The sequence below is a fragment of the Aquarana catesbeiana genome, linkage group LG09, assembly GCF_042186555.1.
Source record: "Aquarana catesbeiana isolate 2022-GZ linkage group LG09, ASM4218655v1, whole genome shotgun sequence".
Classification (NCBI taxonomy): domain Eukaryota; kingdom Metazoa; phylum Chordata; class Amphibia; order Anura; family Ranidae; genus Aquarana; species Aquarana catesbeiana.
Window position 1 is genome coordinate 43,436,613 of NC_133332.1, and position 27,032 is coordinate 43,463,644.

The 27,032-nt window shown below is 44.4% G+C and overlaps 1 protein-coding gene across 4 annotated transcripts in view; it reads left to right on the top strand.

Annotated features, from left to right (window-relative positions):
* The first annotated feature begins 4,259 nt into the window (after window positions 1-4,259).
* The window catches only part of LOC141107553 (antigen-presenting glycoprotein CD1d-like), a 114,274-nt gene continuing 91,501 nt past the window's right edge, over window positions 4,260-27,032 (top strand). For 2 of the 4 annotated variants that reach the window (XM_073598373.1, XM_073598375.1), the window contains exons 1-3: window positions 4,260-4,433; window positions 20,679-20,936; window positions 25,179-25,457. In XM_073598373.1, coding sequence (XP_073454474.1) covers window positions 4,370-4,433; window positions 20,679-20,936; window positions 25,179-25,457 — 601 coding nt within the window. In that variant the 5' untranslated portion in view covers window positions 4,260-4,369. The remainder of the gene's footprint in view (window positions 4,434-20,678; window positions 20,937-25,178; window positions 25,458-27,032) is intronic. The other 2 variants (XM_073598374.1, XM_073598372.1) reach the window with 1 other exon arrangement.

The following is a 27,032-nucleotide window of genomic DNA, read 5'->3' on the forward strand; positions in this document are numbered from 1 at the left end:
AGTTTTAAAAACGGCCGTTTTTTCAGAAGCAGTGATTTTAATAATGCTTAAAGTCAAACAATAAAAGTGTAATATCCCTTTAAATTTCGTAGCTGGAGGGTGTCTATAGTATGCCTGTAAAGGGGCACATGTTTCCCATGTTTAGAACAGTCTGACAGCAAAATGACATTTCGAAGGAAAAAACCCATTTAAAACTACTCGCGGCTATTAATGAATTGCCGGTCCGACAATACACTTAGAAGTTCATTGATAAAAAACGGCATGGGAATTCCTCACAGGGGAACCCCGAACCAAAATTAAAAAAAAAAAAATGACGTGGGGGTCCCCCTAAATTCCATACCAGGCCCTTCAGGTTTGGTATGGATATTAAGGGGAACCCTGTCCAAAATTTTTTTTAAAAATGACGTGGGGGTCCCCCTAAATTCCATACCAAACCCTTCAGGTCTGGTATGGATTTTAAGGGGAACCCTGCGCCAAAAAAAAAAAAAAACAGCGTGGGGTCCCCCCAAGAATCCATACCAGACCCTTATCCGAGCACGCAACCTGGCAGGCCGCAGGAAAAGAGGGGGGATGAGAGTGCGCCCCCCCACTCCTGAACCATACCAGGCCACATGCCCTCAACATTGGGAGGGTGCTTTGGGGTAGCCCCCAAAACACCCTGTCCCCATGTTGATGAGGACAAGGGCCTCATCCCCACAACCCTGGCCGGTGGTTGTGGGGGTCTGCGGGCGGGGGGCTTATCGGAATCTGGAAGCCCCCTTTAACAAGGGGACCCCCAGATCCCGCCCCCCCCTGTGTGAAATGGTAAGGGGGTACTTACCCCTACCATTTCACTAAAAAACTGTCAAAAATTTTAAAAATGACAAGAGACAGTTTTTGACAATTCCTTTATTTAAATGCTTCTTCTTTCTTCTATCTTCCTTCATCTTCTTCTGGTTCTTCCTCCGGCGTTCTTGTCCAGCACCTCCTCCGCGGCGTCTTCTATCTTCTTCTCCTCGGGCCGCTCCGCACCCATGACATGGGGGGAGGCTCCCGCTCTTCTCTTCATCTTCTTCATCTTCTTCTTTTCTTCTCTTCTTCTCTTCTTCATTTTCTTCTCCGGGCTGCTCCGCATCCATGCTGGCATGGAGGGAGGCTCCCGCTGTGTGACGGCGTCTCCTCGTCTGACGGTTCTTAAATAACGGGGGGCGGGGTCACCCGGTGACCCCGCCCCCCTCTGACGCACGGGACATGACAGGACTTCCCTGTGGCATTCCCCGTGAGTCAGTCACCGGGTGGACCCGCCCCCCGTTATTTAAGAACCATCAGACGAGGAGACGCCGTCACACAGCGGGAGCCTCCCTCCATGCCAGCATGGATGCGGAGCGGCCCGGAGAAGAAAATGAAGAAGAGAAGAAGAGAAGAAGATGAAGAGAAGAGCGGGAGCCTCCCCCCATGCCATGGGTGCGGAGCGGCCAGAGGAGAAGAAGATAGAAGACGCCGCGGAGGAGATGCTGGATGAGAACGCCGGAGGAAGAACCAGAAGAGCCAGAAGAACCAGAAGAAGAAGATAAAGGAAGATAGAAGAAGCATTTAAATAAAGGAATTGTCAAAAACTGTCTCTTGTCATTTTTAATATTTTTGACAGTTTTTTAGTGAAATGTTAGGGGTACCCCCTTACCATTTCACACAGGGGGGAGGGCCGGGATCTGGGGGTCCCCTTGTTAAAGGGGGCTTCCAGATTCCGATAAGCCCCCCGCCCACAGACCCCCACAACCACCGGCCAGGGTTGTGGGGATGAGGCCCTTTTCCTCATCAACATGGGGACAAGGTGTTTTGGGGGGCTACCCCAAAGCACCCTCCCAATGTTGAGGGCATGTGGCCTGGTACGGTTCAGGAGGGGGGGCGCTCTCTTGTCCCCCCCTCTTTTCCTGTGGCCTGCCAGGTTGCGTGCTCGGATAAGGGTCTGGTATGGATTTTTGGGGGGACCCAATGCCATTTTTTGGGGGGTTTTTGGCGCGAGGTTCCCCTTAAAATCCGTACCAGACCTAAAGGGCCAGGTATGGAATTTAGGGGGACCCCCATGTCATTTTTTTTTTAAATTTTGGTTCGGGGTTCCCCTGTGGGGAATTCCCATGCCGTTTTTATCAATGAACTTCTATGTGTATTGTCGGACCGGCAATTCATTAATAGCCGCCAGTAGTTTTAAATGGGTTTTTTCCTTCAAAATGTCATTTTGCTGTCAGACTGTTCTAAGCACGGGAAACATGCGCCCTTTTACAGGCATACTATAGACACCCCCCAGGTACGAAATTTAAAGGGATATTACACTTTTATTGTTTGACTTTAAGCATTATTAAAATCACTGCTCCTGAAAAAACGGCCGTTTTTAAAACTTTTTTTTGCATTGATCCATGTCCCCTGGGGCAGGACCCAGGTCCCCAAACACTTTTTCTGACAATAACTTGCATACAAGCCTTTAAAATTAGAACTTTGGATTATTCATGTTCGTGTCCCATAGACTTTAACGGTGTTCGCGTGTTCGAACAAACTTTTTTCCTGTTCGCATGTTCTGGTGCAAACCGAACAAGGGGGTGTTCGGTTCATCCCTATCTGTTAGCACTGTCTGTGTTGATGGGGGAATCGTGCAAATTTCTTTCCTGCAACCCGTGGCTGCAGTAAAGAAATCCACACTGTAAGGCCGGCCTTAGATTTACTAGAATCATATAATATGAGGCCAAACCTAAACACTTTCAATTTGTATGCAATCAGGCAGGCCCTTGCACTACATAGTTGATGGTAAATCCAAAGGAAGTTGAACAAGAAAATGGTATAATGTTTGGCCAACTTTAGTGTTTTAGGAAGGCAGATAACATTATTTTATGCTTTCTGTTAAGCTCATAGAAAGTGAGAAGGACATGGCATTTATGACAAGAGCAACAAGTATGTTCTGTGCTTTCTGAACATGTTCCTAGGTTTAAAAACGGAAAAAGAATGCAGCCTTCACAAAACTTGTAAACTGTCATATATGTAAATTTTGTTCTTAGGTTTAGATAAACTCTAGAGCGGGGTCTGCAACCCGTCGATAGTGATCGACTCACCCGACGACCGCCCGTGGGTGACGGGTAGATTGTTAACACAACTCTGCTTTTCCGACCTCCGCACCTTGGCACCAGATGTTCCTTCAGCCTCATCCACTGCGGTTATCTTTCCTCACAGGGAGTACAGCAGAAAATGGGAGGCAGCACAGCTCAGAACCGTGGGCGGGCCAAGTTAACTTTTCTAGTTAACCGGTAGGTGATTGGTTGTTAGGCGGTCCTAGCAAACAATCACCAGCTTGTTAATATGGAAAGTTATCTCCGGCATCTCCGGCTACCGCCCTCTGTCCAGAGCTGTGATGTGTCCCGCTTCTGTTCTGACACCAGCCACTGCCCTACTGACACCATCCACTGCCTTACTGACACCATCCACTGCCTTACTGACACCAGCCACTGCCCTACTGACACCATCCACTTCCCTAATGACATCATCCACTGCCTTACTGACAGCATCCACTGCCCTACTGACCCCATCCACTGCCTTACTGACACCATCCACTGCCTTACTGACACCATCCACTGCCTTACTGACAGCATCCACTGCCCTACTGACACCATCCACTGCCTTACTGACACCAGCCACTACCCTACTGACACCATCCACTGCCTTACTGGCACCAGCCACTGCCCTACTGACACCAGCTATTGCCCTACTGCCACTGTCACCTGCCTTACTAACACCAGCCACTGCCCTATTGACACCACCCACTGCCCTACTGACACCGTCAACTGGCCTACTGACACCAGCCACTGCCCTACAGACACTGTCAATCACTCTGCTGACACCATCTACTGTCCTACTGCCACTGTCAACTGCCCTACTTACACCATCCACTTTTAAGGTAGGCTAAGTTTATATTTTTACTGTGACATTTGTTTTATTATATATTTTATAGTTATAATTTTCCTTACTATTTAGTTAAGCCTTGCTAGTTAATGTCTTAAAAAAAATAAAAAAGAAGTGCCGAACGCCACTGATCTTTTTCTCTCTTTATGTTGTTCAGGTAGATTCCCATCTCTCAAAGGTTGCCCACCCCTGCTCTAAAGCATGAGAGGTCTTTCACCTGACCCTCATGTATGTGTATAGCAATAGACACCTACCGAGTAGCCAGCTGGGTGTTTACAATTAAATCACAAGATCTGGGCACTTCTAAATTGGTACTTCCTCCTTCTCCACAGTACAATCAGAACAAGATTTCTGTTTTCTGCATGAATACGTTGAAGCCCATTTCCTGCTACTACAATATTTTGAAAGATTTCTTTATTTCTCGAAGGCATTTTGAAGAAGAGAGATGAAGGTTCTTATCCCATCCTTTATGTTCTCCCTTCTCTTACTACTGAGCATTACAGCTGCAGGTAAGAAAATACCATAGATCTGTTCTATATTAATGCAAAATATATTTATGATGCTTTGCAACTTTTATCCTCAAATACATCAACATGTCAAAGGTACCACCCTGCAATGAATGTGAGACTGCAAGATTCTAGAGCAAGGGTCTCCAAACTTTCTAAACAAAGGGCCAGTTTCTACAGACTTTAGGGGGGCCGGACTCTGGCCTTTGGGAGTAGAAAAGACAAAAAAGGAAAAAGGCCTGGTGTCACCCGCAAACCACCTTCATCCCAATATATGCAACAAAAAACAGGAAATTGCCCCGGGACTTTAAATAAGGTGAATGCGGTTAGCCAACAATTGACAGAGTAAATGCAGTCTCAAAATTTATTGAAATAATCATGCAAACAAACATGAATCATAGCCAAGCCACTGAAATGATACATACAGTAGAAAATGTCATTACACGTAGCATAATATAAAATGTAGATTGCAGAGTACACATGCATAAAAAGTATCCCAACTCATTTCACAAGACCATGCTCGCTTCATCAGGGGTAGATGTGTGTGTAATACATCAAAGGCTGGATCAGACTACCAATTGCTTGATACCCAGAGGTGGCAGTAATGAGCGTCCGGCTCGGGAGCTGAGTCGGCAAAGGAAAAATCAACCCTGTTTCCTGTTTCACTCACATGCAGCAGTTTACTTCATTCAAGTTGACATTATTAATGGATATTGAGGGGAAATTGGGTGACACATTCCCCCACCCCGGCCATGTCTGCCCCCGTTTGTGCTCTGTTGGGTTGGTTTTTCCTCTGCCTTCCCAGCTCCCGAGCTGGACGCTCATTACTGCCGCCTCTGGGTATCAAGCAATTGGTAGTCTGATCCAGCCTTTGATGTATTACACATGCATCTACCCCTGATGAAGCGAGCATGGTCTTGCGAAATGCGTTGGGATACTTTTTATGCCTGTGTACTCTGCAATTTACATTTTATACCATGATACGTGTAATGACATTTTCTACTGTATGTATAATTTCAGTGGCTTGGCTATGATTCATGTTTGTTTGCATGATTATTTCAATAAATTTTGAGACTGCATTTACTCTGTCAATTGTTGGCTAACTGCATTCACCTCATTTAAAGTCCTGGGGCGATTTCCTGTTTTTTGTTGGCAGTAGAAAAGATCCCGATGTCAGTGGAAAAAATAATGCCTCATCGTTGGTTTCAGTGAGAGTAATTGTGCCCCATCGTTGGTGTCATGGGGAGGAATTGTGCCCCATTGTTAGTGTCACTGGGAGGAATTATGCCCCATCGTTGGTGTCGTTGGGAAGACTAGTTCCCCTATCGTTGGTGTCATTGGAAAGAATTGTGTCCCTTCATTGGTGTCAGTGGGGGGGAATTATGTCCCATCATTGTTATTTTTGGGAGGATTAGTGCCCCATGGTGTCACTGGGAGGAATTGTGTCCCTTTATTGGTGTCAGTGGAGGGAATTAAGCCCCATAGTTGGTGTCATTGGGAGGACTAGTGCCCCATCATTGGTGTCATTGGGAGGAATTGTGTCCCTTTATTGGTGTCAGTGGAGGGAAATTATGCCTCATTGTTGATATCAGTGCGATCACCTCTGTGGTTTTTATTTTTTGTGTATTAAACAAAAAAGACCGGCAATTTTAAAGAAAAAACAATATTTTTTACTTTTTGCTATAAACCATATCCAATAAAATTTTTTAAAAAATCTAATTTCTTCATCAATTTAGGCCAATATGTATTCTGCTACATGTTTTTGATAAACAAAATCCCAATAAGTGTATATTAATTGGTTTGCGCAAAAGTTATACTGTCTACAAACTATGGGATAGTTTTATGGAATTTTAATTTTTTTATTTTTATTTTTTACTAGTAATGGCGGCTATCAGCAATTTTTAACGGGACTGCGACATTGCGGCGGACAAATCGGACACTAAGTGGCACTTTTTGGGGACCAGTGACAATAATACTGTGATCAGTGCTAAAAAAATGCACTGTCACTGTACTAATGACAGTGACAGGGAAGGGGTTAACATCTCTGGGTTTAACATCAAAGGGTTAAATGTGCTCCTAGGGAGTGATTTCTAACTGTGTGGGGGGGATGCTTTGACTGGGGGAAGACAGAGATCTGTGTTCCTGCTTAGCAGAAACACAAGATCTCCATCTTCCCCTCTGACAGAATGGCGATCTGCCTTGTTTACATAGGCAGACACCGCCGTTCTGTCTGCCTCGGAAATTATCGCATGCGCGCCCCCGACCCCAAGAAAGAAATTATGTACAGGTACGTGATTTTGCACTGAATGGCCGCCCTGCCACAGTATATATGCGTGGGGTGGTCTGGAAACAGTTAATCCTAGATTTTGCTTCTGTTTGCTCCATTAAATCCTATACAGTATGTTGACATAAAAGACAAATATAGGAAGTAAGATGGAGTTTCAGTTCCCCCTTAGTTCTAATGTGAGCTAGAGATTGCAGCTCCAAAATAATACTGTACAAGTGGAAGTGTGCCAAGTGAGATGCTTTAGAAATACTGTATATGAAAAATTAACCTCCGAAGTTAAAGAGTAACTCCACTTTTATGGGAAAAAAAATAGCAAAAAATAATAATATAACACATACAATTGCTACACAAGCCACATTGTAAATGAATGTTATTAACCACTTGCCGACCGCTGCACACACATATACGTTGGCAGAATAGCACAGACAGGCAAATGGGCATACCTGTACGTCCTTTTAAATTTGCCGCCTATCGCCCGTGCCCGCCGCGGGAGCGTGCCCACAGGTCCTGCGAACTCGATGTTCGCTGGCGGCCCGCGATTGCGGAGAGGAGAGGCAGAGCGGGGAGATGCCTATGTAAACAAGGCATTTCCCTGTTCTGCCTAGCAACATGATAGGGATCTACTGCTACCTGTCATCCAGAGCAGTGATCTCTGTCATGTTGTAGTGGGCCCATCCCCCCCACAGTTAGAATCACTCCCTAGGATACACTTAACCCCTTGATCGCCCCCTAGTGTTTAACCCCTTCCCTGCCAGCGTCATTTATACAGTAATCTGTGGCTATTTGTAGTTCTGATCGCTGTATAAATGACAATGGTCTCAAAATAGTGTCAAAAATGTCGGATGTGTCCGCCATAATGTCGCAGTCCCAATAAAAATTGCCGCCATTGCTAGTAAAAAAAAAAAATAATAAAAATGCTATAAATCTATCCCCTATCTTGTAGACGCTATAACTTTTGCGCAAACCCATCAATATACACTTATTGCGATTTTTTTTTTTTTTTACCAAAAATATATAGAAGAATACATATCGGCCTAAACTGTGGAAGAAATTTGCTTTTTTTATATATTTTTGGGGGAAATTTTTATAGCAAAAAGTAAAAAATATTGCTTTTTTTTCAAAATTGTCGCTCCTTTTTTGTTTATAGCGCAAATAGTAAAAACCACAGAGGTGATCAAATACCACCAAAAGAAAGCTCTATTTGTGGGAAAAAAAGGATGTCAATTTTGTTTGGGCACAATGTCGCACGACTGCGCAATTGTCAGCTAAAGTTGCAGTGCCGAATCGCAAAAAATGCTCTGGTCAGGAAGGGGGTAAATCCTTCCGGGGCTGAACTGGTTAAAAATTCCCTTTCCTTTTCAATCTGCAGCAGTAATTTTCAGTAAAATTCAATGTAATATGGCAACCTGGAGGCATTTTGTAACCACTGGTGTACAGAACGACCCCAAAAATTGAATTTTCTGTTTATGTGATACACGTTAAATTTTAGGCATCCTCTGCAACAAAAAATAGATTTTTGGTTGGATAATCCCAAGGAGTCAATCTAACTTTCCTCGCTAGAACCATGCAAGTGCATCAGCTGATTATTAACCATTCAGGTTAATCTGCACACAACATCAGAGGTGGCTCTAGACTTTGTGAGGCCTTAGGCAAAACTTAGACATGAGGCCCCACTCACTCCCATAATGGGAAAAAATAATTCAAGGGATGAAAATGAACTGTATTAGGAGTGTACAGTATAGGGGAGTGGAAATTACAAGGGGGTAGGTAAGTGGGCATAATAAAGATATATTTTCCTCAAGCAGAGCTGCACAGGGAAGCTGCTCTCACAGATCCTACCTATTCTGGTAGGCTGTCACAAAGAGAGAAATAAAGGGGGATGGGTGGAGAAGGAAGGAAGGAAAGAGAAAAAGAGAGAAAGAAAGATGGATGGAAGGAAAGAAAGAGAAAGATGGATGGAAGGAAAGAAAGAGAAAGATGGAAGGAAAGAAAGAAAGAGAAAGATGGAAGGAAAGAAAGAAAGAAAGAGAAAGATGGATGGAAAGAAAGAAAGAGGAAGAAAGAGAGAGAAAGAAAGATGGAAGGAAAGAAAGAGAAAGAAAGATGGAAGGAAAGAAAGAAAGATGGAAGGAAAGAAAGAAAGAGAAAGAAAGATGGAAGGAAAGAAAGAAAGAAAGAGAAAGATGGAAGGAAAGAAAGAAAGAAAGAGAAAGATGGAAGGAAAGAAAGAAAGAAAGAGAAAGATGGATGGAAAGAAAGAAAGAGGAAGAAAGAGAGAGAAAGATGGAAGGAAAGAAAGAAAGAAAGAAAGAAAGAAAGAAAGAAAGAAAGAAAGAAAGAAAGAAAGAAAGAAACAAAGAAAGAAAGAGAGAGAAAGATGGATGGAAGGAAAGAAAGAAAGAAAGAAAGAAAGAAAGAAAGAAAGAAAGAAAGAAAGAAAGAAAGAAAGAAAGAAAGAAAGAAAGAAAGAAAGAAAGAAAGAAAGATGGAAGGAAAGATGGAAAGAAAGAAAGAAAGAAAGAAAGAAAGAAAGAAAGAAAGAAAGAAAGAAAGATGGAAGGAAAGAAAGAAAGAAAGAAAGATGGAAGGAAAGAAAGAAAGAAAGAAAGATGGAAGGAAAGAAAGAAAGAGAAGGGGGTGGGGGAAGAAGGGAAGGAAGAGCATCCCCTACATCAGTGTACTCACTGGGAGGCAGGAGGGCCTGGATAGATGGATGGATGGATCAGACTCCCCTTTTCCTTTTCTGTTTGCTGGGCTTCAGCTTGAATCTTCCCACCCACACATCCCCTTCTCTGAGGCAGAGCAGAGAACACTGCCGAGGAGAGTGGGCGGGGCAGACACAGGAGGAGAGGGCGGGAGGAGGAGGAGCAGAAGCTCTCTCTCCTCTTCTGTCTGGCTGTGCGGGCAGCAGGGGGAGGGGGGAGATCTGTCAGAACAGGCTCTACTGAGCGGCTCTCCCTCCCTGTCTATGATCCGGAGATGTACGTGAGCTCCGATCACACGTCTCACTCGCAGAGGGGACTCAGGACTGTGGCGGATACCTCTGCTGCTGGAAGAGGCGGCTCTCTAATTAGGTAAACAATCCAGCTGTGCGAGGCCCCTATGACTGCGAGGCCTGAGGCCACCACCTGTTTCGCCTAATTAGAGAGCCACCTCTGCACAACATACAGCATTTTCTTAAGATTTTAATAAACAAACATTGATAGCTCAGAGGGGATTATTTTTTTTCTTAACAAAAGTGGAGTTTACAATTTAAAGTGACCCTGTCACTACAGTTCAGAACAAAATATTACAGCGCACACATACAAAAAAGACATTTACCTCCTGCAAGGCTATTTAAAACACCTAGACATTTTCAAAAAACATTATAAAAAAATATGGGGATTTGGTCACATCATATTGCTATATGGTGCCTAAGCACACTTACTGCGACAAAGTACCCCATGATTAGTGGGCCCTAAGCTATCCATAGAATGGGAGATCCTGCTTCTCTGAACCATGGGAACCATACACTCCTCTATATGGGAGAACTAAAGGTTCACCTGTGTCAGGTAAATGTCTTTTTTGCATGTGTGCACTGTAATATTTTGTTCTGTTGTATGGTCTTATGGCTGCACCATCTTTAATGCATCTTTTAGGGTGTGCCCCCCAAATATCTTGTTTGTCTATTGTATGGATTCTGACCAAATCCTTTTGGGCTGGAGCACCCCACTCACTCTTCAGTGCCTCTCTTTACCTGTGTCATGGCTGGAGACCTTTAGTTCTCCCATATAGAGGAGTGTATGGCTCCTATGGTTCAGAGAAGCAGGATCCCCCATTCTATGGATAGTGTAGGACCCACTAATCATGGGATACTTTGTCACAGTAAGTGGGCTTAAGCACTAGGGATGGGCTTTATGTTCAGGTCGAACATGAGTTCGACTCGAACATTGGCTGTTCGCCCGTTCGCCGAACAGCGAACAATTTGGGGTGTTCGTGGCAAATTTAAAAGTCTATGGCAGAAATCAAAAGTTCTAATTTTAAAGGCTTATATGCATGGTATTGTCATAAAAAGTTTTTTGGGACCCGGGTCCTGCCCCAGGGGACATGTATCAATGCAAAAAGAAGTTTTAAAAACGGCCGTTTTTTCGGGAGCAGTGATTTTAATAATGCTTAAAGTGAAACAATAAAAGTGTAATATTCCTTTAAATTTCGTACCAGGGGGGTGTCTATAGTATGCCTGTAAAGGGGCGCATGTTTCCCGTGTTTACAACAGTCTGACAGCAAAATGACATTTCTAAAGGGAAAAAAAGTAATTTAAAAGTGCTAGAGCTAGCGCCGGCTATAATGAATTGTCAGGAAAAAAAAGTCATTTAAAAGTGCTAGAGCTAGTGCCGGCTATAATGAATTGTTGGGAAAAAAAGTAATTTAAAAGTGCTAGAGCTAGTGCCGGCTATAATGAATTGTCGGTCCGGCAATACACATAAAAGTTCATTGATAAAAACGGCATGGAACTTCCCCACAGGGGAACCCCAAACCAAATTTTTTTTTAAAAACTGCGTGGGGTCCCCCTAAATTCCATACCAGGCCCTTCAGATCTGGTATAGATATTAAGGGGAACCCCACGCCAAAATAAAAAAAAAATGGCGTGGGGGTCCCCCTCAAAATCCATATTAGACCCTTCAGGTCTGGTATGGATTTTAAGAGGAAACCCCATGCCAAAATTTAAAAAAAATGGCGTGGGGTCCCCCCAAAAATCCATACCAGACCCTTATCCGAGCATGCAACCTGGCAGGCTGCAGGAAAAGAGGGGGGACGAGAGAGTGCCCCCCCTCCTGAACTGTACCAGGCCACATGCCCTCAACATTGGGAGGGTGCTTTGAGGTAGGCCCCCAAAGCACCTTGTCCACATGTTGATGGGGAGAAGGGCCTCATCCCCACAACCCTTGCCCGGTGGTTGTGGGGGTCTGCGGGTGGGGGGCTTATCGAAATCTGGAAGCCCCCTTTAACAAGGGGACCCCCAGATCACGCCCCCCCTGGGGTACAAATGTACCCCTACCATTTCACAAAACATGTGTGAAAATAGTAAAAAAAAAGACACTACACGCCTTGGGAAAAGTCCTTTATTAAAAAAATTAAAAAATAAAACTGTCCCACGGAGTCTTCTTCTCGTGCTCCGATGGACCGAAAAAGAAATAAAAAGCCACAAACCGCCTACAATCTGCCTCCATGGGAGGCACCCACCGTAATGACGGGCCTCTCAGGTGACAGTTCTTTTATAAGTGAGGGCGGAGCCACACAATGTCATCGCCGGGTGACCCCATCCCCCTCTGATGTAAGGGGATATCCCTATGGCTTTCCCGTAGCGTCAGAGGGGGGCGCGGTCACTCGGTTACGTAATGTTATGTTATGTATTTTTTGTGAAATGGTAGGGGTACATTTGTACCCCGTTACCGATTCACACAGAAGACAAAAGCACAAACTGAGGAACAGCCAAGCAGCATAGTACCAGATCAGGAGGCAAGGACGTAGAAACAAGCCAAATTGAGAAACAGCTGGTCACAATAGGCCATGGTCACAAAAAAGAGGCAACAGTCCAGAGGCAGGTCTGGAGGCAAGCTGGGTTATAGATGGTAAGACAAAATCAGCAAATCAAGTTTAAAGTAAGCTGGAGAAAGCTGAAATCCAATTAACAACTTCGTTCTGCATTTCTTCAGTTTATAGCCAATAGCAATGCACGCTAATGTTTGCACCTACTCATTATTGCACATCTAGCATTTTCCCTATACACAGAGGTATGTTCAGAGTTATGCATACGCTCACACACCTGCACTGGTTTTCTTTCACTTATGTGACACTCAGGGGTTGATTAACTAAAACAGGGATATGCAATTAGCGGACCTACAGCTGCTGCAAAACTACAAGTCCCATCATCCCTCTGCCTCTGGGTGTCATGCTTGTGGCTTGCAGAGTCTTGCTATGCCTCATGGGACTTGTAGTTCTGCAACAGCTAGAGGTCCGGTAATTGCATATCCCTGAACTAAAACAAAATCTAGAGAGTGCAAAATATGGTGCAGCTCTGCATAGAAACCAATCAGAATCCAGTTTTTTTTTTTTTTGTCAAAGCCTAATTGAACAAGCTGAAGTTAGAAGCTGATTGGCTACCAAGCACAGCTGCTCCAGTTTTAGTAAATCAACCCACAGGGTCATTTAAAAAAAATAGGATATCTGCAAAAAAAAAAAAAAGTGTTCATATACCTTTCCCCTGGCTTATGTATTGAAAAGCCTCCACTTCTCTTCCCAGCCACTGCAAGTATTCAACCCTCAGATGAGTTGAATACTTGCTCCCCCACCAGCTGCTGTGGTTTCTCCCACCAGCTCATAAATCCTGTAGTGACATTTGAGCCAATGGAAGGAACCACAGCAGCCGGAGGGGGAACAAGTATTCTACACACCTAGAAGGGTAGAATACTTGCAGCAGGTGGAGATCGGAGCAGAAGCATTTTCTCCAATATGTAGGTTGCCCTATGCAAGATGTATACTGTTGTATACATCTTGCATCTTATTGAAGCTAAGTATATAAACACCTCCTATGCAGATGCCCTATTTTTTTTTAAATAATTGCCCTGTGGTAAAAGGGTCACTTTAAGGAAAATTCATTTATTAGCTTACAGAAACCCTGTCAACCAACAAAGATTGCATGTCAAAATTCAGAAACATCTAGTATTTAAAGTGCTTACTTTCAGTGCTTTGCCTTTCCCTAAATTTCTTATTTTCCTTTAGCTGAAAACATTGTGGACACAGTTGAAGAGGACAATAACACTCTAAAAATTGTTAAACTCATCTGCAATGCAATTATTTCAGATTTGGTCTGGCAAATTTCCACATTAGCATCCTGGGGCTTTTAAATATCAAAGGCTCAGAAGTTGGGACACTGGTTGTACTGGGAGGTCATTCTGGTAAGAATAGCTGCAAAGAGAAGTTGTACTGCCCACCCACCCTCATTGGATAATCAGCAGATTGTGATGTAGCTGTTGTTTTTCGTCATGGCAGCTTAAGGGGTCTTTAAGGGCTTTTATTTGTTAGGGTTCTTTTGGGGTCTTGGAAATTGTCACAAACTAGGGGCTCATCTGGTGGTGTTCTGCTTCCCTTTTGGGGTTGCTGTTGGTTCTAGCAGGGTCCATTGGAAGCGGACAGTTTATATACTCAATTCAGAACAGTCCTTGAGGCATTGAGGTGCAGCTGGGGACATGGATGGTGCTTGGTTAGGACATTTGTTAGTGGACACTAGGGATGAGCCGAACACCCCCCTGTTCGGTTCGCACCAGAACATGCGAACAGGAAAAAAGTTCGTTCGAACATGCGAACACCGTTAAAGTCTATGGGACACGAACATGAATAATCAAAAGTGCTAATTTTAAAGGCTTATATGAAAGTTATTGTCATAAAAAGTGTTTGGGGACCTGGGTCCTGCCCCAGGGGACATGGATCAATGCAAAAAAAAGTTTTAAAAACGGCCGTTTTTTCAGGAGCAGTGATTTTAATAATGCTTAAAGTCAAACAATAAAAGTGTAATATCCCTTTAAATTTCGTACCTGGGGGGTGTCTATAGTATGCCTGTAAAGGGGCGCATGTTTCCTGTGTTTAGAACAGTCTGACAGCAAAATGACATTTTGAAGGAAAAAACTCATTTAAAACTACTCGCGGCTATTGCATTGCCGACAATACACATAGAAGTTCATTGATAAAAACGGCATGGGAATTCCCCAAAGGGGAACCCCGAACCAAAATTTAAAAAAAAAAATGACGTGGGAGTCCTCCTAAATTCCATACCAGGCCCTTCAGGTCTGGTATGGATATTAAGGGGAACCCCGGCCAAAATTTAAAAAAAAAAATGACGTGGGGTTCCCCCTAAATTCCATACCAGACCCTTCAGGTCTGGTATGGATTTTAAGGGGAACCCCGCGCCAAAAAAAAAAAAAAAAAAAACGGCGTGGGGTCCCCCCAAAAATCCATACCAGACCCTTATCCGAGCACGCAACCTGGCAGGCCGCAGGAAAAGAGGGGGGGACGAGAGTGCGGCCCCCCCTCCCTCCTGAACCGTACCAGGCCACATGCCCTCAACATTGGGAGGGTGCTTTGGGGTAGCCCCCCAAAACACCTTGTCCCCATGTTGATGAGGACAAGGGCCTCATCCCCACAACCCTGGCCGGTGGTTGTGGGGGTCTGCGGGCGGGGGGCTTATCGGAATCTGGAAGCCCCCTTTAACAAGGTGACCCCCAGATCCCGGCCCCCCCCTGTGTGAAATGGTAAGGGGGTACATAAGTACCCCTACCATTTCACGAAGAAAGTGTCAAAAATGTTAAAAATGACAAGAGACAGTTTTTGACAATTCCTTTATTTAAATGCTTCTTCTTTCTTCTATCTTCCTTCATCTTCTGGTTCTTCTGGTTCTTCTGGCTCTTCTGGTTCTTCCTCCGGCGTTCTCGTCCAGCATCTCCTCCGCGGCGTCTTCTGTCTTCTTCTCCTCGGGCCGCTCCGCACCCATGGCATGGGGGGGAGGCTCCCGCTCTTCTCTTCTTCTTTTCTTCTCTTCTTCTCTTCTTCATTTTCTTCTCCGGGCCGCTCCGCTATCCATGCTGGCATGGAGGGAGGCTCCCGCTGTGTGACGGCGCTCCTCGTCTGACAGTTCTTAAATAACGGGGGGGCGGGGCCACCCGGTGACCCCGCCCCCCTCTGACGCACGGTGACTTGACGGGACTTCCCTGTGGCATTCCCCGTGACGTCACAGGGAAGTCCCGTCAAGTCACCGTGCGTCAGAGGGGGGCGGGGTCACCGGGTGGCCCCGCCCCCCGTTATTTAAGAACTGTCAGACGAGGAGCGCCGTCACACAGCGGGAGCCTCCCTCCATGCCAGCATGGATTGCGGAGCGGCCCGGAGAAGAAAAGAAGAAAAGAAGAAGAGAAGAAGAGAAGAAAAGAAGAAGAGAAGAGCGGGAGCCTCCCCCCCATGCCATGGGTGCGGAGCGGCCCGAGGAGAAGAAGATAGAAGACGCCGCGGAGGAGATGCTGGACGAGAACGCCGGAGGAAGAACCAGAAGAGCCAGAAGAACCAGAAGATGAAGGAAGATAGAAGAAAGAAGAAGCATTTAAATAAAGGAATTGTCAAAAACTGTCTCTTGTCATTTTTAACATTTTTGACACTTTTTTCGTGAAATGGTAGGGGTACTTATGTACCCCCTTACCATTTCACACAGGGGGGGGGGCCGGGATCTGGGGGTCACCTTGTTAAAGGGGGCTTCCAGATTCCGATAAGCCCTCCGCCCGCAGACCCCCACAACCACCGGCCAGGGTTGTGGGGATGAGGCCCTTGTCCTCATCAACATGGGGACAAGGTGTTTTGGGGGGCTACCCCAAAGCACCCTCCCAATGTTGAGGGCATGTGGCCTGGTACGGTTCAGGAGGGAGGGGGGGCCGCACTCTCGTCCCCCCCTCTTTTCCTGCGGCCTGCCAGGTTGCGTGCTCGGATAAGGGTCTGGTATGGATTTTTGGGGGGACCCCACGCCGTTTTTTTTTTTTTTTTTTGGCGCGGGGTTCCCCTTAAAATCCATACCAGACCTGAAGGGTCTGGTATGGAATTTAGGGGGAACCCCATGTCATTTTTTTTTTTTAATTTTGGCCGGGGTTCCCCTTAATATCCATACCAGACCTGAAGGGCCTGGTATGGAATTTAGGGGGACTCCCACGTCATTTTTTTTTTTTAATTTTGGTTCGGGGTTCCCCTTTGGGGAATTCCCATGCCGTTTTTATCAATGAACTTCTATGTGTATTGTCGGCAATGCAATAGCCGCGAGTAGTTTTAAATGAGTTTTTTCCTTCAAAATGTCATTTTGCTGTCAGACTGTTCTAAACACAGGAAACATGCGCCCCTTTACAGGCACACTATAGACACCCCCCAGGTACGAAATTTAAAGGGATATTACACTTTTATTGATTGACTTTAAGCATTATTAAAATCACTGCTCCTGAAAAAACGGCCGTTTTTAAAACTTTTTTTTGCATTGATCCATGTCCCCTGGGGCAGGACCCAGGTCCCCAAACACTTTTTATGACAATAACTTGCATATTAGCCTTTAAAATTAGCACTTTTGATTTCTCCCATAGACTTTTAAAGGGTGTTCCGCGGCATTCGAATTTGCCGCGAACACCCCAAATTGTTCGCTGTTCGGTGAACTTGCGAACAGCCAATGTTCGAGTCGAACATGAGTTCGACTCGAAGCTCATCCCTAGTGGACACCCAATGAATCTGTCCTGGAAACATTTGCCTATCTATATATGATGGTACATGTTACCTGTTTACTGGTATTTATTGAACTGTTAATGGTTGTTAAATAAAGGTTTGTTGTGACCAATTTAAATCCACGTTGTTATTTAGCAGTACAATGGCAAGGATTGCATTTAATTAATTCATCAGTCATATATGTGGGAGACATACTGTACTCCCAAGGCTTTTTTTCAGTGGGAACGCAGGGGAACGCAGTTCCGGCACCTCCAGCACTGAATGTACCGTGTGTAATGGCAAGGGGTGCCGGGGTGGGCTGAAGGGTCTATTAATGCTGGCTGCTGGGCAATCTATTGTTGCTGGAGCAGATCTATTTTTGAGTTACGGTCTAGTGTTGCTGGGAGGTCTATTGTTGCTGGTGGGGGATCTATTGTTGCTGTGGGTCGATTATTGGTGGAAGAGATCTACTATTGACAAAGGGGGGTCTATTGTTGCTGGCTGCTGGAGAGTCTATTGATTTTTTTTTTTTTTAATCCAACAAGATTTTATTGAGTTTGCAGGGAAAGCATTACAAATATTGTAAACAGGATTACACAGTAGCTCTTATGCAACATATAATCCAATAGCCAAGTAACAATCCCAATATAACAGCTAAAAGCTAGTTCCAATCACAGTTAACCTCTATCCATGTCTCATCCGGCATTGATTCCTAACAACCTGTCATATACCAGTTCCATAGGTGCTAATCCCGGTACATCTAACCATGGACCCCATATTTTTTCAAATTTTGGCATGCTACCTCTATGTTGGTAAATCAACTTTTCCATTTTTAGAGTCATGTTAATACTTTCAGTCCACTCCTTAACAGTCGGGGACCTATCGGACTTCCAGTGAGTCATAATCAGCCTTCTGGCCTGAAAAAGTACTCTATGCACAGCTTCTCTGTTGTGTCCTTCCCATTCGTATTCCTCCAAAGCACCCAAGAGACACGCTCTAGGGTCCTGTGGAAGACTCACATTAAAGATTGAGTTAATATTTTGCACCACTCCTGCCCAATACGTGTGTAACTTGGGACATCTCCACAGCATGTGTATCAGGTCACCATGTTCACGTTTACATCTAGTACATGTTGGTTCCGTCAGCCTGTTCATTAAATGTAATCTGTGCGGAGTATAATATGTTCTCAATAATATATATAGTTGGGTGAGTTTTTGTAACACATTAAGTGAACATTGGTTCACTGCCTGAAAGATCTCCTCCCACTGATCCCCGTCTAGCTGTCCCACCTCTGCCTCCCACCTCTCTCTCACCCTCAAGGGATGACGTCTCATCACGGATTGCAACAGGATGGCATAGCATTGGGAGATAAATCCCTTAGATGAGCCAGCATCCCCCAGAAGGTTGAAGACCGGGGTTGGCGATAAGTGCCACTCCGAGGAGCGGCCCTGTGTCTGTACCGTGTGTCTAAGTTGCATATAGTAGAATAACATTGATGCTGGCAGATTATACGCTTCTTTTAAGTCAGAAAATGTGCGCAACACGCCTTCCCTAAATATATGCTTTATATGAGTGATTCCAAACTGCTTCCAAAGAGCTCCGCATTGTAATTTAGCTAGTTCCCCATATGTGTCATTGTGCCAAATGGGACTATATTCCGTATATCCATCTACGTTCTGGAGATATTTGGTCTTATTCCACACCTTTTGAATCAGACTGAACATTGGGTATTTTTTATGTGGTTTAGTGAAGGCCAATGCCTCTAAAGCCATGTGAATCGGTCCCTTACCCACTGTGTGAATCATTAGCCTGTGAGATGAGTTTTGTGACGGGACAAATGTACCAATCAGATGCTGCAGTTGAGAGGCCAGGTAGTACAGCCATGGGTTGGACAATGCCAATCCACCACAGTCCTTGGGTCTCTGTAGATGTTCTAATTTGATCCGGGCGGGACCATTTTTCCAAATAAGGGTTCGGAAAATGGCATTTACTATGTGAAATATTTTTAAGGGGATAACCATAGGGGTATTATGTAGAAAATAAAGTAACTGTGGCATGAGAATCATCTTCACTAGGTTTACTCTACCTGCTACTGACATTAAGAGAGAGTTCCAGGTCTTAATTTTGTCTCTGAAGCGCTGCAGGAGTGGAAATATATTTAAATGTATGAAGTCCCGGGGCTGGGACGTGATCTGGATCCCCAAGTATTTGAAAGTAGTGACAATCGGGATGGCGCATACCTCCTGTGATTCATCTCCATCTAATAAAAGAAGGGCAGACTTTGACCAATTTATATGCAGGCCAGAGAACTTCCCAAATTTAGATATAGTCGACATGGCCTCCTGAAGGGAGGGGCCGGTGTCACCGAGTAGGAGCATGGTGTCATCGGCGTACAACATAATTTTTTCCTGCATGTCACCATAACAGAAGCCTGTAATGCCCCGATTTGCCCTGATCCCGATCGCCAATGGTTCAATAGGCAACGCGAAGAGGAGAGGAGACAGGGGACATCCCTGTCTTGTACCCCTCCTCAGCACAAAGCTTGGGGAAAGATAGCCGGAAACCCTCACAGCGGCCTCCGGTCGACTATAAAGGAGCCTAACCCAAGAAACAAACTGGGGGCCAAATCCAAAACTCTGCAAGACCGACCACAGATAATTCCAGTCTATGCTGTCAAATGCCTTAGTGGCATCCAGTGACAGCAAGGCCCTGGAACCCATATTGTCTGCTTTGGATTGCATATTAAGGAATAGTCTTCTCAAATTAACTGCCGTCGATTTATTGGGCATGAAACCAGCTTGGTCTCCATGGACAATTGAAGTAATAACTCCATTTAATCTAATGGCCAGAGCTTTCGCTAATATTTTCACGTCACTCTGTAACAGGGAAATCGGGCGATACGCCCCTGGATCTACTGGATCCTTACCAGGTTTGAGTAACAAAATAATATTGGCCCTTGACATTGATCCTGGAAGGCGGCCTTCCTCCCGGGCTCTATTAAAGACTTTAAGCAACTGGGGTAGTAATTCAGTAGGATACTGTTTATATATTTCTATGGGAATTCCGTCTTCCCCGGGCGCTTTGCAGTTAGGAAAAGATCCAACCGCCTCCTGCAGTTCTTCCACTGTAAGGGGATTCTCCAAGAGCCATCTCTGATCTTGGTTTAATCTAGGGAAATCTATCTGTCCTAAGTATTGTTCTAACTCCTCAGATGTATAAGATGTACCCGGTTTATACAAATCTTCATAAAACGCGTTTAATTCCTGCAGCACCTTTTCAGGCGTGTTAACTATGTTAGGAGAGTCTATTGATGCTGGCGGCATCTGTTGTTGCTTCTGGGGTGGTATTTTGTTGTGGGGGTCCATTGTTGCTGGGGGGGTATTGTTTTTGACCAAATCCATTGTTGCTGGGGGGGTGGTCTATTGCTGCTGGCTGTGAGGGATCTATTTTACTACTTTTCTTGCTATCGTTAACAAATTCCATACACATTACTTGGCACCACAAAATAATACTTGGCTCTGTATTCTCTAAAAGGGGCAGTACTGGGAGGTGGGTGGGGGATGAAACCAAGGAACGTTGCTCAGGGGTGGGTAGAGGGTGGAGTTGAGAAGTGACTCAGAAAAGGTGGGGGGGTTTTCCTACACCTATTCTCTGAGAAAAAAAGCCCTGCTGTACTCTCACATAACTTAATTTTCTTTCCCCAGGCTCTATCATGATAACAGCCGCTCAGAATTACTATTTCTCAAGTGATCGAGTAATGACCTTCTGGGGCTCCCTGGAGGTGGAAGACATTGAGGCGCTGGCAGCCTACAATGATTCAAGGTTGATTGAATTCAAGCAAAGCTGGTCAAAGAAGAGCCTGAATGACACAGACTGGAAGTTATGCAATATGTTGTTACAACGTTACTTAATAAATTTCCAAAACCATACAAGAAACATAATTGAGAAATGTGGGATTAAAGGTAATATAGTATATTGTTATAGAAATAGATTGTAATATTTCTATTTAGGCATTCAACAGAAAATATGAGGAGCTTCTGGGCAAAGAGACAGTACCTCCTAATAATCAGGACTCCCCCACCGCACTTCATATTCAATCAGAGCCATTGCCAGCTTGACAGTTCTCTAGCCTAAACAGACAATCATCAGGTCTGAACACTATCCTTTGGGGGTGCAAAGACCTCATTCATGCAGATAGGCTCTGTTAATAGATCCTACCCAGCAAGGAAGTGCTGGAGAGACAACTATACCTTTCTGAAGGGGGGAGCTACAGTGAGTATAGAAAAGAATCACCCCCCTTTAAAATAATCATATTTTGTTGCTTTGCAGCCTGAGAAGAAGACAGACACAGTTTTTGTTTTATCCAGCTGGATTTACTCAGTGCAACTTATAATATCCAAGTGAAAGTTATAACACCAACGTGCCAGAAAATTCTAAAATTCAAAAACAGAATCACTGAGTTGGAAAAAGGATCACCCCCTTGTGTCAGCATTTTGTTGAACCATCTTTTGCTTAATTACAGCCTTTATTCTGTTGGGATATGTCTCTACTAACTTTGCACATCTAGACTTTGCAATATTTGCCCACTCTTCTTTGCAGAACTGCTCAAGTTCAGTTAAATTTGATGGTGACCGCTTGTGGACTCCAGTCTTCAAGTCATTCCACAGTTTTTTAATGGGGTTTAGGTCTGGGCCCTGACTAGGCCATGCAAGGACATTCACCTTTTTTTCCACTGTGTGGTAATTTTTTTCTGTGTGCTTTGGGTCATTGTCATGTTGGCAGGTAAACCTTCTTCCCACTGTATCACTATTCAGTGAATTGGCAGGTGAAAGTGCCTATTTAAATGCCCATGACTCAGTACATTGGGATTTTACTGATGGTTTCGAATGACATTGGTCTCACTTCTGGAGAAGACTGGGAACCTTTGGTCTGCAAAGCTAATGACAACCAAATGATAGGGAAGAATATCTGTGGGCTAAAGAAAGGAGTACTATGCAAAGTGTGCCACATTGCTGCATTAATTGGTGACCACAGTAAAAGACTAGAGTTTGTGAAGGACATGTCTTTTAGCTTTAATTTACTTTGCAGTGCTCAACATTTGACCACATTACATTTTACAGCCTCAAAGGAAGTTGAAGTTGGAGGACTTTTTTTCAGATTGTAGAGATGCAGTTCTGGGCAGGAAGCAGGTAGCTGTAAAATGCACCTGGGGGGTGGGCAATGCCTCCTTGTACCCCCCAGTCCTCCCATCTTTACTTTTATTATAAAGTTGAAGAGTGGAGGGTCCATTTAAAGGGAAGCTATTATAGTTTTGCAGCAGCAACCTCCTTTCAGGCTAGATGGCTCTCACCAAAACCCCAGATATGGAAAAAATTGTTTTTTCCTGCTCATTCATTTGTGTGTGTACTGTACATTTCAGTTTGAGCTATTGAGGACTGTAAACAAAAGGATTTTCCAACAGATAAGAACAGAATGTACAGCATGTACATATGAGCCTAGAGCTAGATGAGAAGCAGGAAGACACAAAGAAAACATACATTTCTATCTGCTGACTTGACAGAAGACTACATATTATTTATATGGAATATTTTGTTTTTTTCTAGTTGTATGCATTTTCATTTTCTATTATGGCAACAAAACCAATATTCACTCCCTTAAATTAGTATTTAACCTTCAAACAAAAAAAAAAATATTTTTTTGCAGCTTACCAATTGTTAGTGGTGGCTGCATTCGTTTTCCTTTTTTAGGCTTTTTTTCCTTTATTTTCACCTGGTAATCTAAGTCTGTTATTTTTCATCTTCTTTAGCAGACCAAGCTATCCAGCAAAAGCAGCAGTTAGGGGGTACAGACAAACCATTAAACACTGACATGGGGTGCATACAAGGGCCAACTTTTTTTTTTTCATTTATGTAAAACCTTTATTTCAAAATGAAAAAAAAAATGTTGCTGTTACTACTTATAAAGTGTTAGCTGGAGGTTGGCTTGAAACTACCTTACTAAAACTCACTAATGATTTACTAACTGCTAAAACCAACAGCCAGTACTCCATACTCCTACTACTTGACCTCTCCGCGGCCTTTGATACTGTTGACCACCCGCTCCTTCTCAATAAACTACATTCCCTTGGCCTCTGAGATTCTGCTCTATCCTGGTTCTCTGGCTATTTATCACAGCGCTCCTTCAGTGTCACCTACAACTCTGTCTCCTCCTCTCCTTTCTGTGGGGGTCCCCCAAGGCTCGGTTCTTGGACCCCTTCTCTTCTCTATCTACACCTCCTCCCTCGCTCACTTAATAACCGCCCACAGCTTCCAATACCACTTATACGCTGATGACACCCAAATCTATCTGTCTACTCCTCACCTCACTCCTTCAGTCTCCTCTCGCATTACTAACTTACTAGCTGACATATCAGCATGGATGTCGCACCACTTCCTTAAACTAAATCTCTCTAAAACTGAGCTATTAATATTCCCCCCCGCCCGTGCCCCCCTCCATGACTTTTCCATCAAAATCAACAATGCAACCATCAGTCCCTCCCCTCACCAGGGTACTAGGTGTAATCCTAGACTCTGACTTGTCATTTCAGCCTCAAATCCAATCGTTGTCAAAAGTTTGTAGAATTCACCTCCGTAACATCTCTAAAATTCGCCCTTTTTTAACAAATGAAACCACCAAGCTCCTCATTCACTCCCTTGTTATCTCTCGCCTTGACTATTGCAACTCCCTTCTCATTGGCCTACCGCTCCATAGGCTATCCCCTCTTCAGTCTATCATGAATGCTGCTGCCAGACTTATCCACCTTACCAACCGCTCAGTGTCTGCCAACCCTCTACTTCAATCCCTACACTGGCTCCCAATCACCCAGCGAATTAAATTCAAAATTCTAACCACAACATACAAAGCCATTCACAACTCTGCCCCAAGCTACATCACTAATCTTGTCTCCAAATATCACCCAAATCGTCCTCTCCGCTCTTCTCAAGACCTCCTGCTTTCAAGCTCTCTCATCTCCTCCTCCCATGCTCGTCTCCAGGATTTCTCCAGAGCCTCTCCCATCCTCTGGAACTCGCTACCTCCATCTATCCGGCTATCCCCTACTCTTGCTACCTTCAGGCAATCCCTGAAAACTCATCTCTTCAGGAAAGCCTATCACGTCTCCAACTAATCTCCTACCACTTCCACCAGCTCATTCCCCACAGTTACAACCTTTTGTAACACCTGCCCCACCCTATTAGATTGTAAGCTCTTCTGAGCAGGGCCCTCTTAATCCTATTGTATTGTATTATATTATAACTGTATTGTCTCCCTTTTATATTGTAAAGCGCTGCGTAAACTGTTGGCGCTATATAAATCCTGAATAATAATAATAATAATTTGTTTAATCAAGTCCATCTAAAAAATCTACTAGTGTGTCCCTTACACTACCCTCCCCCCAGAATGAGAGATGGTGTCTCCATTCCTCTTTCATCTAGAATGGAGAAACCTAGACAGGAAGTGTGTTACATGCTGGATCACCAGGTGAGAATAAAGAAGAAAAAACAAAAAAAAAACAAACGAACAAATGCAGCCACCGCATTTAGGGATCGGTAAGCTGCAAAATGTAATTGTTTTGTTTTTGAGTTTTATACCGCTTTAAGTATTTTATGGTAAATCTAAACTCAAATCAATAAAATTCCATAAGATTTAACATATTGATGTAATTTAAAAAAAGTTGTTTTGAGTGTTTTTAAATCTGCAGCTTTCATTATAATAATTCCTGGTGATCTGGTCTTAAAGGTCCTTGTTGATGCACTTCCTGTTACAGTATGACAACTGTCTCCCGGTTGTTCTCCTAGGTTGTCAACCTGTTACACACACCCCTGGCGGAGACTACAGACAGCTGTGCAGACACACATTGTGTATACTTGGTCCACTGTTGTCACTATCAGGAAGCTGGTCTAGAGCAATGATGTGTAGCTAATGGAGCATTAGATAGGAACTGGATGAAATAGGTTGGAGGAGAATGGCAACAATGAGACTTAACGAAGGAAAAAAAAAACGAGAAAACTGTATTTTATGAAAAAGAAATATTCAGTGGTTTGGTAAAGAGTTTAACTACATCTTAGTATGAACCTGTCCTCAACACATATAGCTACATCAATGTGTGACATTCAAAAGTCTGAAAATATTACAACTTATTTTAACTGGGAATCAATCCACCTCAGGTGCGGTCTTATTCCAGTGCTGGGTGGGATGTTCCTCATCCATGGATGACCTCAAAGATTTGAATTACAAAGTGGCTCTGGATGGAGAAGATCTGGTGTCCATAAATGCTGGAGAGGGAGTGTGGGTCGCTGGCAATTCCCCTTACTCTCAGGATGTACAGAGGATCATGCAGAATGAAGAAGTCACAAGGGTGATCATTATTACCTTACTGACGCACCATTGCTACGGGCTGGCCCTTACATTTTCAACTGCGGGGAAGGAAGCGTATTCAAGGAAGAGTAAGTACTAACAGCGTATACTTAACTGAAAAACAAAAAATATCATATATTGTCCTGTTTCTTTTTCTGTACTTTCACCTGGTGATATTGCTAGTAACACACTCCCTGTATTAGAGTGACAACGTTTACTTGCCGTACTGTATCAGGAGTAAGGAAACAAATCAAAATTTTGGATTTTTTTTCACTTTTAGCTCCAGTTAAAATGGTCACCAGGACATCTAGAGAAGGTGAATCTGTTGGTGAATAATTACAAAAAATATTTAACCCTTATCCATGGGTGTAGCAAAAGGGGTTGCAGGGGTCACAATCGCAATCCCGCCCCTAGCTCCAGGGGGCCCCTGCAGCCTCCCTGTCATATTATCATATCCTCCACAAAATCCAGCTCTGATCTACCCTAGGGCCCCACAGCCACGCTCCAGTACTGAGCTTCTACTTTGCCTTCCACAGTCCACACCCTTCTGTTCCCATTGGCTGGGGAGAAGCTGTGAGCCATTTCCTGAATGGAGAGGAGCACGAGGTGAGAATAGCCCAGGATGGGGAAGTGTCTGTGCTGTGTGCTGGCAACATCAAATGGTAACCAAGCTCAGCAAGACAAGAGGAGGAGAGTACCGTCCTGTAGCCACGATGGGACCGATGTCACTGGGGAGGTATGACACTGCTCAGTGTCTCCTAGTCACCAGCTGGGATTCTCTGTACCCCCCCCCACCCAGGGATGTCTGCCAACACTGACAGAGAAACCTTCAGAAATTGCTAAAACAAATAAACAAATCCCTTAACACCTCCTCGGGGGGGCTGCAGGCTCCAGATTTTGTGTCACATGGCTTTGCCCTCCCAGTTCTAAGTTGCCCCCCCAAAGCCCCCTGGCCACTCCCTCCACCCTGCATGCTGTGCCCGGCTGCTGAGCAGGGTGTATCTGCCTACTGCAACTATACTGCCGATCCGACAAGAGAATTTCACAAGTCAGAAGGGAAACACAAAAGCCAGATACACCCTGTGAAGACTGAAAGACTGTGTGTAAAGGAATGTTATTTCAGCCCTGTGTAGTGTGGGGGGGAGCTGTATACAGTGCTGGGATAGGAAAGGAGCTCTGCCAAGTGACCTGCCAGGGGCCCCTGTCCTCTGATTCTCCAGCGGTAATCTCTGTCCTCTGATTCTCCAGCGGTAATCCCTGTCCTCTGATGTAAAGAGGAACTCTAGGAACTCAAAACTTTTAAGCCACTTTGAGTATCTTGGCGTGCAGTGGATGTATCTGAATGCACGTTGGAAGTAGTGGGGGAGGGCCCAGGTCAACTTTTGCATCAGGGCCCACAAGCTTCAAGCTACGCCTCTGCCCTTATCCAATGCTGAGTCTACAAAGATCTCAAAAGAGGGCACTTGGCACACATTTCTGACCCCATGTCATGTACTCTTTTAACCATCAGCTCCAAGAGGGTGAATTGAGGTTCCATGTTTGTTGGGCATAGTATCACTTTTCAGAGAAGCTAACCTTTCCACATCTAGTAGCAGTGCCAAGTCACCGGTGTATAAATTTGAAAGGAAACCTGACATGGTGGACATATGCAAACTTCTTTTGTT